General features: G+C 38.2%; 1 protein-coding gene and 1 pseudogene across 1 annotated transcript; both read right to left on the bottom strand.

Annotated features, from left to right (window-relative positions):
* Positions 1 to 1820: 1820 nt before the first annotated feature.
* On the bottom strand, positions 1821 to 13334 carry LOC103940206 (annotated as a pseudogene).
* On the bottom strand, positions 13078 to 14847 carry LOC103930533 (bifunctional monothiol glutaredoxin-S16, chloroplastic). The gene is given in 3 exon segments (XM_009339879.3): positions 13078 to 13756; positions 13758 to 13871; positions 14418 to 14847. Coding segments are annotated over 3 exon segments (897 nt in total). The 5' UTR covers positions 14805 to 14847; the 3' UTR covers positions 13078 to 13360.
* Positions 14848 to 15326: the final 479 nt, after the last annotated feature.

Genomic DNA, 15326 nt, shown 5'->3' with positions numbered 1-15326 from the left:
TAGAGTATGACACTTATCCATTACTAACTCCACTCTTAATTGTTGTTAACTCACTTAAAGCCATTCTTCATTCCATTTAATCACATCAAAACCTCAAAACAAGTTGCAAAACACTAAAGCAATAGGTTAGGAAACAAAAAGAAAAACAAACATCATGCAGGAGGACAAACTTATAAATCAGAATGCACATTATGTTGATTTGAGTCTTAATTGTAAAATTCTTGGAGTCTTATTTTAGGTAGGACTAGTAGTTTTAGTCCACGCGTTGCCGCATGAATATTAAATGAATTATAATTGTTATATATAAGTATTAAAATAACGGATTAAATGTGTTGTAAGCATTGTCCGTAGATAGAGTAGGAACTATTTACATAAAATATCAATGTAAAAAACTAAGGACAAATACTGTCATGATTGAGATTATATATCTTATGAACATAAAGAAAAAGCAACGTCTAAGAAATCAAAAAATTTCTACTCAATATTGTTCTCTTTCTTTAAGAAGAGATATCATGCAATATACAACCTTCACTATAAGCCTTGAAAAATAGCCAATCTCCAAAATATTTATTAAAAAAATTAAAAAAAAAATAAATAAAAAAACACGACAATTTATACTTTTATAGTGAAGGCAATTTTCATAACGTCCATAATCTTAATGGAAAAAAGATCGAAACATCTTAGTTGTGTACAGTGGGACATATTAATCGGAATTTTCCCACCTAAAGAATTGAAAGACAAGTTTAGACTTTTCAGGGTACGTAGCCGACCCAGTTCTTGAGGAATTTCACCATGAAACTTGTTGATTCCCAAGCTTATTTCAATTAGACAAGTAAGATTTCCAATGGAAGGTGGAATGGAGCCTACCAATTGTTTATCTTCTAGGTCCGAAATCAAGACTCTCTGGGTGGCACGGTGGCATATAATACCTACCCAACTGCAGAAGTGGACGGAATGATTCCACGAGCTCGTGACACTGAGAGGATCTTCAATTATTCTTTTTTTGAAGTCTAGCAAAGCCAAGCGATTAGATTCGTTTCCAAGCAGGGTAGGGCTGGGAAATGCAGCAGATTCCGGACATGTGCTCATCATGCATAAGACTAAGAGAATGAAGCCATGCAGGAATTTCAACAAAACCAGATTATGAATCGTACGTGAATGCTCCATCATTGTTCAAAGACAAATGGAAAACCAGAAAACCAAAGTTTAATTCACACAAAAGCACAAAAGAGAAGAAATCCTATTACATATAAGAAAAAAACTTGAGATTGGATGGCCACAGAAATTAAAATAGACCAACTTAGTAGTTAGGCCACAGCAGAGAAGGAACAGAAGAGTCAGACGAACTTAGTCCACAGCTTAGAAGGAATGGAAGAGACAGACCAACTTAGTCCACAGCTTCAGTTCGGTTGAGCCGCCTAACAGTCTGATCCTTGTCATCCCCCTAGAAAGTTCTCAATCAAAGTTAGCATAGAACTAGGTTTTACACGAGAGAACAACTGGTGATAGGACATATTTTCTCTACTGCTTTTATATATTTATTTCTAGTCAGGGTTTGCAAAGTTAACAACGATCGAGATAGATGAGTTTAACTGGCATCAGTAAATACAAAAGGGCATTGTAAGTGTTTCGTCCAGTTGAAATCATGTTAGATTTGGAGTAAATTCAGAGCAATTTCAATTTGTTTGGATTGCATAAGATTATCAAAACACACCCATGCTATCGTAAACAAGGTGGCCCCTTGAATTAGTGATCTCACACAATCTCTAAAGGAGTGTACCATGTCCGATTGCACTGCCATTTGAACTCGTGGCCAAATTTACTAAGTAATTTATCGGCAGCAACCGGAAACAGTAAAACAAGTTTACCATTTTAACCACAAATCGTTTGTAAATATTAGCTAAAAAATGACAAGGCTTGCAACAACAGTAACTCTACGGTTTGAATGAACAAGTTCAGAATAATGTTACACGAGTCTGCACAAGCGAGGTCTCGAACAGAATTGCCTTCCATTAGCTTTAACCGCTGCCGCTACTCCAGCAGTGACTCCAGCACAAAGAACAGAAGACATACTGTTGGGCATTACGACCCACTGCAATAGGATTCAAAATTTCTCAGGTCTTCGTGAATATTGAATAGAACTCGCATCTGAGAACAAAGTTCCATGTACTAAGATTTCAGGCAAAACCAAAATAATAGTAATACCTTGCTGAAGTGTGACGGATGTCAGTGTCAACCCTCCAATTAGCAAAGCTGATGCCACCGGTAGATACTGCGATGTTTGTTCTCACACTTAAAACTTGACTATAGATTCAATGAAGCCATTTTAAAAGTGGCATAAGTTAGCTTCATTCGCAGCCAACTAATGATGATTACATGCCAAGCTGGCCAATCAAACATCAAGTTTGCTAGAATTGAATTTTACTTCCCCTTTCGTTACTAAAAGCATATCCATTAAATATCACTCGTATTTGCTAAAGTAGGCATGATTTCTTACTAAATTTACTTTCAAGAGATGCAATTGAACCATCAGGGTACTCCCCAACCATCATAAACTAAAATTTTGAGGTTGCGAGAAGATGAACCAAGCTTTTATAATCCTACCCGGGATCTATATAACTGATAACAAAGGGATATATAAAACCAGACAAGGAATTCAGGCACTTCAATTTCTTTGAAAGATTCATTGTACTTACAGAAAAAGATTCAGCCCGGGATGGTGAAATATCCCTTCTAACTGTGTAGCGGCCACCGATAAGATCCATAGCATCCTGAACAAATTTGAAACTTTAAGCAGGTATATATAAATGGAAGTCACTTGCTTTCATGTAGATGAGCAATACTCTATATTTGCGAAAGAGAGGCAGATTACCTGCCGAATGCCATCCTGAAAGTTATTCAAAAAATATCTTGAAAGAGCACTCATCCCGTCTTTACTTATTCCTCCAAATGTCTGCTTCCCATATCTGCGGTAATATGGATCCAGAATATGATTCCAAAAAAAAGGGATATATATACATAATTACATATATATATATATATATATTGTCCAAGATTCAAGTCATACTATACAGTTGAATTTACCTAACCAGGTCCCGTTTCAGGGCATACATCCCTGCGTACTCGAGGCTTATCTCGTCACCTTGCTCCGCCCACACTAAAGCAAGAAAATTGAGAATAAGTACAACAATTTATTATAGACATCGTTTGATCATTTATGAAAGATAGAATACATGACACGAAGAATTCCATACACGCTCTAAATGTTTGATAGTCTTCAGGAAACATAGAAATGCTTTCAAAAGAATCCAGCACTCCAGTCCTCTGCAACTGTGCATCTAAAGACTTCTGAGCCAAGTAACTCTACAAAATAAAGAAGCAGTAAACAATTTAATGTCAAATCTCAGTATTGAAAGACCTCTGGTTACTTAGGGTTCCTCATGATTAGGGTTTCTCAGTATTATCCGGGTAATACGGTTTGTGTCAACCCTATTAGTGTTTTACCTAGTTAATAGCCATTTATTTTCTTCTTGTTCGTATCAACTTGTATAAGGGTCTTATCATGTTGTCAACTCCTTAATCCAAGGAGGAGATTTGGGATAGGTAACTTGACTGTTGAGTGTACTTTGCAACTCACTCAAACTCCCCTATATATTTGTAACCTGCGTATGCTCTTATTATGATTTCCATAATAACAAATCAAAAACTTCAAAAGTCAACATGGTATCAGAGCGGGCATCCTTCTGAGCTTGTCTCTATATATCTCACTTGTGATTTTCCTTCAGCAAAATATGGCTGATGAGAATTCAGAGGATGAAAGCACCATTGCTTTTCCTTCTGCTCGCATCTCTGAAATGGATATCAATCCAAATCAACGACTCAATTCAGTGTTACTGAATGAGTTTAATTATTTGTCATGGCCAAGAGCTGCTAGTCTTGCTTGGTAGAAGATCCAAACTTGGTTTCATCAATAGCAGTCATCCTGCTCCTGAAGTTACTTCTCTAGAATATGAAGGGTGGCTTTGTAAAGATCAATTGGTCATGTCATGGTTGCTTAATTCCATGGAAAGAAAGATTGCTAAAATCTTCAGCTATTCCGAGTCATCTCTCTCTCTGGATAACTGTGAAGGAGATGTATGGTAATCAAAACAGCTATGCACGCATCTTTCAACTCAAGAAGGATATCTCCAACATTCAACAAGAAGGTAAAACTTTAGTTCAACATCTTGGTTCTCTGATAAGCATGTGGAATGAGCTGGATGTCTATAAACCTCACACAACTGATCCCACGGTGCTTCTTAAAAGAACTGAAGAAGATAAAAAATTTCAATTACTGTCTAGCTTGAGCTCAGAATATGAGGATTTGAGAAGTCATATTCTCATGAATCCTGAGCTACAATCCTTCACTAGCATTTGTGCAACCATCCAATGTGAGGAAGTAAGAAGAAAAGTCATGAACAGTGGTACAAAAACCAATGTGGCTGAAGCTAGGGCTTATCTGACAAATGAAAAAAGGTACAAAGGAAAAAACCCTCATTTGAAGTGCCTACATTGTGACAACATCGGGCATGTGAAAGATAGGTGTTAGATCCTGCATCCAGAGCTCAAGCCTGAATTCATGAAGGATAAGACTGCACAGAAGACAAGTCGAGCATATCCTCGTGCCAACACTGCATCATCTTCATCTATCAATAGTTCAGATTCTTACCAACAGTTCACTGCAAATCCTGCTACTCTTATAACTGAGTTTGCAGCCTATCTCCAACAGAAAAGAGGAAGGGAAGATCGAGCTGTTGACCATGAAGATGGAAGTGCCACTACATTGCTAGGCAAGTTTGCAACTTTTTTGGCCGATGATGATCGCTTACCTCAACAGAGATGAAAGGTATCGTGAATGCTTTCAAAACTGCTCTTAAAATCAATTAGTTACATGATTTTTGGGTTATAGATTCAGGTGTCACAGATCATATGACTAATCAAGTGTCAAAATTGTATAAATTTGAGAAACTTCATAAACCATCATATGTGTCTGTAGCTAATGGTGAAGGTGCTAGGATTGTAGGAAAGGGAAAAATGATATCAAACCAAATAGAGTCTATGGCCTTATATGTTCCTTCATTTCCATTTTAACTTCTCTCAGTGGGAAAAATCACAAATTCCTTAAACTATTTAGCCATTTTTTCACTAGAAAATGTCATTTTTTAGGATTGTGTCACCAAGAGGACGATTGGTGAGGGTTTTACCTAGATGGTCTCTATTACATATCGAAAAGCTCTCCCAGTGGATTCCAAGCCAAGTCTAAGTTCATCCATGCCTTCATTCAAGATTATTCCTTGTGGCACCAGCGACTACCTCACTCTTCTCAACATGTTTTGTCAACCTTGTCTCCCGACTTAGGCAAAGAACAAATTCATTGTGAAACTTGCCATATGTCAATGGCAACTAGACTACCTCTAGGTTCATCTTTGTCTAGAGTTTTTCATCTTTTTGAACTTGTACACTCTGATGTATGGGGACCAACTAGTGAATCTTTTGATGGTTACAAACACTTCATAACCTTTGTTGATGATTATTCAAGAGCCACTAGGTTATATTTGTTAAAATCAAAGAGTGAAGTGATGGAAGTGTTTAAGGACTTTCATAACCTTGTTAGAAATCATTTTTCCTCTCAAATACATGTCCCAAGTCATGACTCAATATTTGAGCAACAATGGCATCATGCATCAAACTAGTTGTGTTGGCACACCCCAACAAAATGGTAATGCCGAGAGAAAAAATCGAGATCTTCATGAAAAAACTAGGGCTTTGATGTTCCAAATGAATGTACCATAACAATTTTGGTCTCAAAGTGTTATGGCAGCAGCTTACCTAATCAACAGGTTGCCTAGCAAGATTTTGGGGTTCAAATCACAAATGGAAATGGTCAAAAACAAAAAAGTGGACTTGTCACACCTGAAGGTCTTTGGATGCATTTGTTTTGTCCATGTTCAGCCCTTGCATTGAGACAAACTAGATCCTAGGGCAACCAAATGTATTTTCCTTGATACTCGTCCACACAAAAAGGATACAAATGTTACAATCCACAACTTAAGAGACTAATTGTTTCCAATGATGTTAAATTTCATGAAACTAACCCTTATTATAGCAAATCTCTAGATAGTACTAGTCAGGGGAAGTGTTTCTTGGATCTTTTTCCATTGCCAAGGACTGAGATACTTGCCACTGAAGTCACTTAATCTAATGCAATGGTGCCTGCACATCACACAAAGTCCCCTGCTGCAACTGACCAACCAGATTCAAGTGGTGACACTAACACTTAATATGAATCTCTCCACAGCGTTGCACATGAGGAATCTTCATACGAGTCTCATTCTGATGCGCCTCGACGAAATCCCATTCGTGAAAGACATCCTCCAGCAAGACTTTGTCACTTACAAGCCAAGGCATCCACTGTCCAACTATGTGTCCTATCAAAAACTGTCATCTAAATACAATGTTTTTCTCTGTAATGTATCTGAGCATGTTGAGCCTCAGTCATTTCAAGAAGCAAATCAATCACAAGTTTGGCAGTAAGCTATGCAAGATAAACTGCATGCCCTTGATCAACATAAAACCTGAAGCATTGTGACACTGCCTAAAGGAAAGAAGATAGTAGGTTATAGGTGGATATACAAGGTTAAATTCAACTTAGATGGGTCCATAGAAAGACACAAGGCAAAATTAGTGGCTCGTGGCTTTACTCAAACATTTGATGTGGACTACAAGGAAACCTTTGCTACTGTTGCAAAGATGAACTCAGTGAGAGTACTCCTTTCAGTTGCTGTTAACAAAAGGTGGCTTATGTATCGAATGGATGTAAAGAATGCCTTTTACATGGTGATCTTGAAGAAAAAGTCTATATGAGATTACCCCCAGGTCATCCTCAAAGTCATGAACCTCATGTTGTGTGTAAATTGCACAAAGCGATTTATGGTCTTACACAGTCACTGAGAGCTTGGTATGCCAAGCTCAGCTCAGTTCAGTCCTTACAAGTGTTGGTTTTAAAAGAAGCAACGCAAACTTCTTACTATTCGTGCGCACAGGAACTGCTGGGAAATTGGTAGTCCTTGTATATGTAGATGATTTGATCATTACAGAAGACAACCCTAAAGAAATAAAGAAGCTCAAGCATTCACTACAACAACGTTTTGCAATCAAAGATCTTGGAATACTGAGATATTTTCTTGGCATAGAAGTGGCAACCTCTCACAAGGGTTTCTTTCTTAGCCAGCGGAAATATGTTCTGGATCTTCTCAAGGAAGCAAACATGAGTGATGCTAAACCTCTTGACATCAAGCTCAAACTCAACTTGGAGGGGCAACCACTTCTAAACATAAGTTATTATCAGTGACTTGTTGGTAAGTTGATATATTTGACTATTACAAGGCCTGACATAGCCTATTCAGTAAGCATTGCTAGCCAATTTATGCACTCTCCCACTATGGAGCATTTTAATCTTGTCAAAAGAATACTTCAGTACCTAAAAGGTTCAGTGGATTGTGGCATAATCATGAAGAAGAATGAGAGCACTCAGATCACAAGTTATTGTGATGCTGATTGGGCTGGCAACTCTATTGATCGTAAGTCTACAAGGGGTATTGCACGTTTGTGGGAGGCAACCTTGTTACATGGAAAAGTAAAAAGCAAGCAATCGTTGCAAGATCAAGTGATGAGGTTGAATATCAAGCCATGGCATCTACTGCGTTTGAATTAATATGGCTGAAAGGTCTACTTCATGACTTAGGTGTCTTCACTCCTCAGTCTATGTCCCTTTTCTGTGACAACTAGGCAGCAATGCAAATTGCTTCCAACCCTGTCTTCCACAAGCGAACCAAGCACATTAAAGTTGACTATCACTATGTTTGTGCACAAGTACAATCACAGGTCATCAAAACTCATTTTGTCAAGAGCTACGATCAACTTGCAGACTTATTCACCAAACCATTAGCCTCCCATCAGTTTCAAAAGCTTCCCGGCAAGCTTGGATCCATCAACCTTCTGGATCCAGCTTAGGGGGAGTATTGAAGACCTCTGGTTACTTAGGGTTCCTCATGATTAGGGTTTCTCGGTATTCTCTGGGTAATAGGGTTTGTGTCAACCCTATTAGTGTTTTACCTAGTCAATAGCTGTTTATTTTCTTCTTGTTCTTATCAACTTGTATAAGGGTCTTATCTTGTTGTCAACTCCTTAATCCAAGGAGCTTAGTCATGTTCCCTATGCCGGCTGTTTAGCATGAGTCAAGGAGATTTGGGATAGGTAACTTGAGTGTTGAGTGTAGTTTGCAACTCACTCAAACTCCCCTATATATTTGTAACCTGCGTATGCTCATTATGATTTCCATATTAACAAATCAAAAACTTCGAAAGTCAACGCTTAGTTTAATCATGCTATGGTATATGGTATATCATATTAGCAAAAATTATTAAGATCAATCACACTAGGTAATTTTCTTAGAAACCTGAGTAACATTTGTTCTATCAAGGCAATCGATGCAGTTTGATCTGACAATCCCTTTCTTCTCCTTCAGTATATTGCCTTTCGCATCTACGAGGAAGTATCTGCTCAGCTGGAACAGTTTTGATTAAAAACAGTATTACATATAGCCAGCATACCTGGATTTTGGCATACTTAATTCAATCAGATATTACGCTTTCATTACCCTTGCTTTTCAAAATGCTCTGAGATCTGCTCGTATAGAACCTTTAGGTTTTCAAAGTTTGAGTTACCACATGCATGATGAAAGTCAAATGAAACGTATCTGCTACAAAAACACAAGCAGTAAGTTGAGAACAAAATCTCATTTCTGACATTGTTCTCAATGCCAACCAATAGAACTGACTTCATTATAAGCAACCTTGAAAACAAAAAACAAATCTACTTGAAATGGGAAAATGATTCAGTTGGGAGCCAACATAGTTGCATACATAAGTATGCAAATTGTCACCTCACGTTTGGTAGATTTTGCATTTCGGCAGAAAAATGCCGTGCTTAGTTGACCTTCATCGCCATGCTACAAATAACAATAAACAGAAAAATTATAACAACTGGAAATTTATGAAACAACATATGCTTTGCATACAATTAAAAAAACAGTAAAACTTGTGTAGCACAAGCAGTCAGCTGGGAAGAATTACAGACATCATTGCTTATTTAGCAAATCCCAGAGCCGCAAAAAGGTGAGCGTGCCGTACAAACACAATTTGAAGGAAAAAAATTGCGAACATTTCAGCTTAACATAAAGGTGAACCAGTGTGTGCAAGGATTGTTAAATTCAAAGTAAAATGTAAAAGAGAAGAAACCCTTACTTTATCTGTTAGTCTATTGCCATTGTATCTCCATATCTTTGGGAAAGATAAAAGAAATGGCGCTCCACAACATTTGACTGTAAGTAGATTGGGAAAATTCAGAACACTACACTAACAAGAACTGTATCATGAAGCTAGAAAAGAGTAAAAAGGGATGGATTTGCATCTCTGGCAACAAATTACTGTCTGCTCATGAGTAATAATCCTAAGTTGTGGTTTATAGCTCAAGTCAACAATTTGCTCCCAAAGAAGCGGAATTGAACCTCGAATCTGAACAACATATCAAAAGTATTATGGAGGGTTTTTATTCAGAAAAAAGGAATAGATAAATAAATCTTCTTGTATTAAATTATGACAAAACTTCCAATCTGCTATCAGTTTTAAGGGTTAATAGGTGAAACAGTGTACTGCATATTTAGAAGGTATAGTATTGAAAAAGTTCTCTAAATGTATAAAAGTTGGCAAAACTAATCTATCCTTGCTAAACTGTACAAAAGTTTCATCTATGTGAGGGGCAGTCCATAAACCTCAGAAAAGAATGACAAAGTTCTACAATTTTGATATTTCTCACATCAACAAGGAGCTCAGAATGTGAAGAAAGTTGAGCTTCCACCATAAAACCAATTGACAATATGGGGATTAACCCAATTTACTTATAAGCTCATGCAAGGTCCCTCCTTCCATCAATATGGGATTCATTCTCAACAAAATATACTTTTCTCAAATGTTTAATCCTCGGCCAACTTAGTTGATCACATGTACAATGACACCATGATATAAGTGTCCTATTTAGGCAAAGAAACATAATAGTAACTAAAAATATTCCGATACAATAATACCTCAGCATACATTTCTTTTCTGAACCTTCATATGAGAATTACCTGCAATAATGAGGACTGGAAACCTTCAATCTCCACCAACTGCTCAGTTTCAATAAAATTAGCAACATCTCCAAGGTTGGCTCCTCTTCTCCACATTCTTGTCCCTACGCGACCACATTACAGTGTTTCATGTTTAAGTCCTTCAAAACATGCAGATACAGACACAAAAGTGACTACAAGAATCAATCATCTCTATAACATTGTATCTAGATGCTGGGTACACCTCCTTGAGACTATCGTAAGTGTGGCTTAAGGAACACCATAACATATTACTCACCTAAACCCTGAATCTCAATCTCAGGATATTTCCTTGTATTAAAGGAATAATGAAACCATCAACCTGCCATGAGAAAATTAACGAGCATTAGCAATAAAATTTGTGCGCAAAGAACTGACAACTTTTGGAAATGCTGTTCTTCCTTCAAGTTGTTTAACTATTATGACCTCGAAGATGGAAAGTCTAACCTTATACTCGATAAGTTTGTCCAAAAGATTTCTGTTCCAAACAAATCGGGGGTCAGCCTGAAAACACAAATAATGTTAAAAACTACCAAGCAATTACTAGTCATAGATCGTAATGTGTAAAGTAATCATTTGATAGGAGCTAAAATGGCATTAAGAGAAAAGACTGATAAACATCCATATGATATGGTGTGTCAGTTGACTCGATACTCATGCTTTCTTGTCTTCTAGTGCAGGCAAAAAATCATTTGGATAAAGAGGAAGGGAGAATCACTTGACAACCAAAAAACTGCACAAAGAATGGCATGTCTTCAAGGATATGAACTGAGAAGGCATCTTTATTGAGCTGAGAACAAAAGATAAGGATAGTGCACAAAAACACAGAAGTAGGCAAATCCTTAGGGCAGCCTTCCTTTCTTTCCCTATTAACCCTCCGACTTGGAAAGAGTTGAGGATGCCTAGTAAACTAAACGCTGGACAATATATATGCTTATATGCACCTGATGTATATAACATGAATCACTTTTAAGAACTAATTAGGTCCCGATAAACCCAATATTCCAAATTCCAACTAACCTGCTTCCATATTGGTTTGGCCATCCATCCTTCCACTAACTTACATCTTCTTTGAAAGCTGGTAGAAATGATCAATTATATATGAATAGATAAACAAACACAACACTTTACCGAATAGATACATAAATTGACATGATAAGATTTTGAACAGTAATCACACAACAGCAATGAAAACAGCAGAACGTACTTAAACGGCACCCTAACAGATACAAAAAAATTAAACTTTGGCTGAGTGCTAGGTATAAGAATTTACTTAGTGTTATATCAGTCTTGTACGAGAAGTACAACCCCGGAGTTGATTGGACTGTTTTCAACAGAGCCATGAAGTACGCCTCATCCTTTTTCTGCACAAATACATCACAAATTTAAAACATCCCAAGTCACTTTCAGCTAACGAATCAAAAGAATCAAAACCCTTACCTCCTGAGAAGTTGAATTCTTCGTACCCTCGTTGCACGACAGAAACCTCATCGGGGTCACTCGATAAACAGGGAAGCCGAGATAAGTCCCAACTTCCGTCTGCGAAGTTAGCACAAGAACATAATTTCCTGCACCAAACACGTCGATTCAGAAAACACACACCATTTCCTGGAAATATAGCCATTCATTCCACAGATTTATACAATAAAAATAAATAAAAAATAAAAAAGGTATACACATTTTGGTTTCGAAATACTCCAAAGCGAGTAAAAGCAAGCAATTGACTTACCTGTAAGCAATCTGATCGTTCCCGCCACTCCGTATATCGTCGAGGTTTTCGACGGACTTGCAGAAGAAGAAGAAGAATCACCTAGCAATGAGATGAAAATTTTATACCGTTAAGCGGCTCCATGGCGCCGTCGCGGCGGTCGATCAAGAAGCCTCGATCCGGAGCCGCGGATTTGATCACGAACTTGTCCTGAAACTCCTGCAATTCCAGCTCCTCGTACAGCTTGAAACTTCCGCCGGATTTTGATCGGAGAAGAAAATGGTGGTTTATCAAATGTCTAAACGACTCCTCCCTTTGTTTTCAGGCTTTCAGCTGATAACCAACGTGGAAGACGATGGATTCCTTAAATGACGTTTTTGCCCCTAATGACTCGTAATTTATTCTAATTATTGTCTGCGGGCAGCGCAGCCGGAGGCAGTGGTCTTTGTGTTAGTGCGAGGAGCGACCATTCCGCACCTGCTACTGTACCGTAATAAATTGCAGCCGCAATGTTCGTCCAAAGTGACGGGAGTGGATGACGTGGCGACACCTGGATACTGTCCAAAGTCAGTGTGCATGAAAAGGAGAGATGGAGAGTTGGACTGTGTCAACAGGAAACAGTTGGAATTGGGTCCACGTATTTGGGCTCAGTAACTAACTTTTAAAATCTGTTAGTTGGAACCGTTTAAAGTAGATGGACTGTGCGAAAAAGTAGTAACCGTTGGATTTGTGTGATGATTCGGCTGATCATTTGGTTCCTGAGCAGTTTCTGGGATCAATCGCGCACAGCTAAGTTGACTCTAAATTTTCCATTGCAATTTAAGTGAAATTTTGCAGATGGTGAGGATCAGCTTATCAATGCGTGACTAGTCTTATCAATATTCATTTTTCTTTAGCTTGCCTTATCATGAAAGATACAACAAATGCAGGTTAAACCAATTAGTCTGGACAGCGTGGCATTGCACCCAAATTCAAGTCTCCTTCTCAATAATTCAATTTTCGACCGTTGGGTCCAATGAATTAAAGATAATCAAAGAATAAAAATTAACAAGTGCGTAGAAGGTAAAAAAGAATGTGTGAATATTACCACGACAAATATCAAATTGCAAAAGGATGGAAAAACCAATGAAGATGAAATACAGCTTCTCATTCCCATTCCACCCAAACAAATTTTCCTTCACCCAACTTTATTTGCTCAAAGTTTAAGAGTTACAATGCCTAAATCTAAGCATGACAGCTAAACTTTTGATACAAGCGACACTAGGAGAGAGGAAATCGAACACAGGACACACGAGTGCCTAACTTAATCATTTATATATATGAATACAAACTCAATTGCCTCGTACAGTTTCAGTATCACATACCCCTGATCAAATCTGCCATCTACATCGACACCAAAACTTGAACAATCACTTTTTAAACAAGCTGGCAAGCTCGCCCTTCTCCTGCATGGAACTTAGGATATCACATCCCCCAAGCAGTTCTCCATTCACGAATATCTGGGGGAAAGTCGGCCAGTTACTGTACTTCTTCAGAGTCTCCCTCAATCCTCTATTATACTCTTCGTCAAGCACATCAACGCTCTCATAATCCACCCCGTGGTTTTCAAGAATTCCGACAACCTTCTGCGAGAAACCACACAATGGGGCACTTCTCGAACCCTTGATGAAGGCCACAACTTTGTTCTCATTCACCAACCGGTCAATGAGTTCCTCCAGTGGCACTGTCAGCTGCACATTAGGACCAGGTGTTAGCCGGAGATCAGACTTCTTCTTCCTCGGTGGTGGCTTTTGGACCCATGTGGCAGTTGCCCGATTCATTTCCCGGGGGAACCTTCCCAGTTGCTTTTATGTGTTCTTCCATCCATGATTTCCAAGCTTCCGTTAGAACCGCCCTATCTGGTTCATCTACTACCCCAACCTACAGTACAATATCATCACTGTTAGCAGAGCAATATCGCTTATTTCCTTGTACATTTATACTAGTTTTGCAGTAAAATCGACACCAATTTTACCAGTTGTCTCCTTTCTTTCTAGACACAGAGCCAAAATGGCTTCTTAATCTTTTCACTTTGAAAGCAAAGTTCAAACATTTCGATTCGGTCCAATAAACTTCTATCCTACAGGGAAAAAAACACTGCTTTCACCAGAGTGTGCATTACCCACACAAATAAGCAACAATGTGGATTATGGGTTAATCTTTAAATTGTAAAGATGCATAATTTATTTTCGTAAAAAAAGAGTTTGTAGCTCAATTGGTTAAGAGCATTCCTAGTTAGAATTCTCCTTCTCCATTATCGCTTGTATTAAAAAAAGAAAATTGAATTGAATTGATATATTTTTTTAACAATTAATGAATTCTACAGCTCACTATAAATTGAATTGAGCCCTTGAATCAACCTATATATGTTCAATTTCACAAAAACTAAACTTTAGCAGCTAATAAAAGTCCCAGAAAAGTCCATACCTTAACGGAGTAGCAAAGCTCCGGCAACGACTTCCGGTGGGAGAGAACACTCGCCGCTATGTTCCTCGATAACCCGACGAACTGCAGCTCTCCGCTCTGGTCAAAAACGGCGTAGACCCCAGTCTCCGCCGGCAATTTCCCGGCGATATCTACCTCCTCCGGCACGGTGACTAGCTCGGTCTCCGAGAGGGTCTTAACCGCCAAAGTGATGACCGAAGCTCGGGGCTTGGATGCGGCGTAAGGTTTGAGAGAAATGGAGCGGAAGGTAGGGGCTTTGGTTGGTAAATTGAATGAGGGGTTGGGGGTATTTTGGGGAGAGTGAGAAGAGAATAAGCGGATAAAGGGAGATGAAGTGTGGATTGCAGAGAGGTGGATGATTGTCGCCATTTGAGATTCAGCGAGAGAGAAGGTCGGGAACGAAGGTTCTGGTTTAGACTTCAACAGATATTGTTAAGGAAACGGATTCGGTTTCTGACCCGACCCGATTGTTTGAGGGGAGCTATTGGGTTTGACTATTTGATCCAATGGAGTTGAGCCTAAGAGTATGGACTAAAAGAAATAAATAATATTGAGCCCGTGTTACGAGAATGTCATTTTGCCAATAAGAAATTCGCGTAAGAAAGTTAGAACCCATGTCAATATGTGATTTAATTAGAACACTAATATAGTTATTAAGATTTGATGGTTTGGGATATAGTTTGCATCTCCGATGTGGGTTTCTCTGGATAAAAAGAGAAAATCTTATGTGCATCTGTAATGTCATTGTAGTCATATTTCCAACCAATTTATGTGAAATATGGAAAATATGAACACTGCGTGGCCTGCATATACTTTACCGTCACATGAAAAAAGAAGTAATATATATATATATATATATATATATATATATTTAAATAGAATGATACTCTC

Source organism: the organism of the source record quoted next, unplaced genomic scaffold (assembly GCF_019419815.1).
Source record: "Pyrus x bretschneideri cultivar Hongxiangsu unplaced genomic scaffold, Pyrus_bretschneideri_v1 Contig2, whole genome shotgun sequence".
In the NCBI taxonomy this organism is placed as follows: Eukaryota; Viridiplantae; Streptophyta; class Magnoliopsida; order Rosales; family Rosaceae; genus Pyrus; species Pyrus x bretschneideri.
This window is presented reverse-complemented; position numbering and strand designations above follow the sequence as displayed.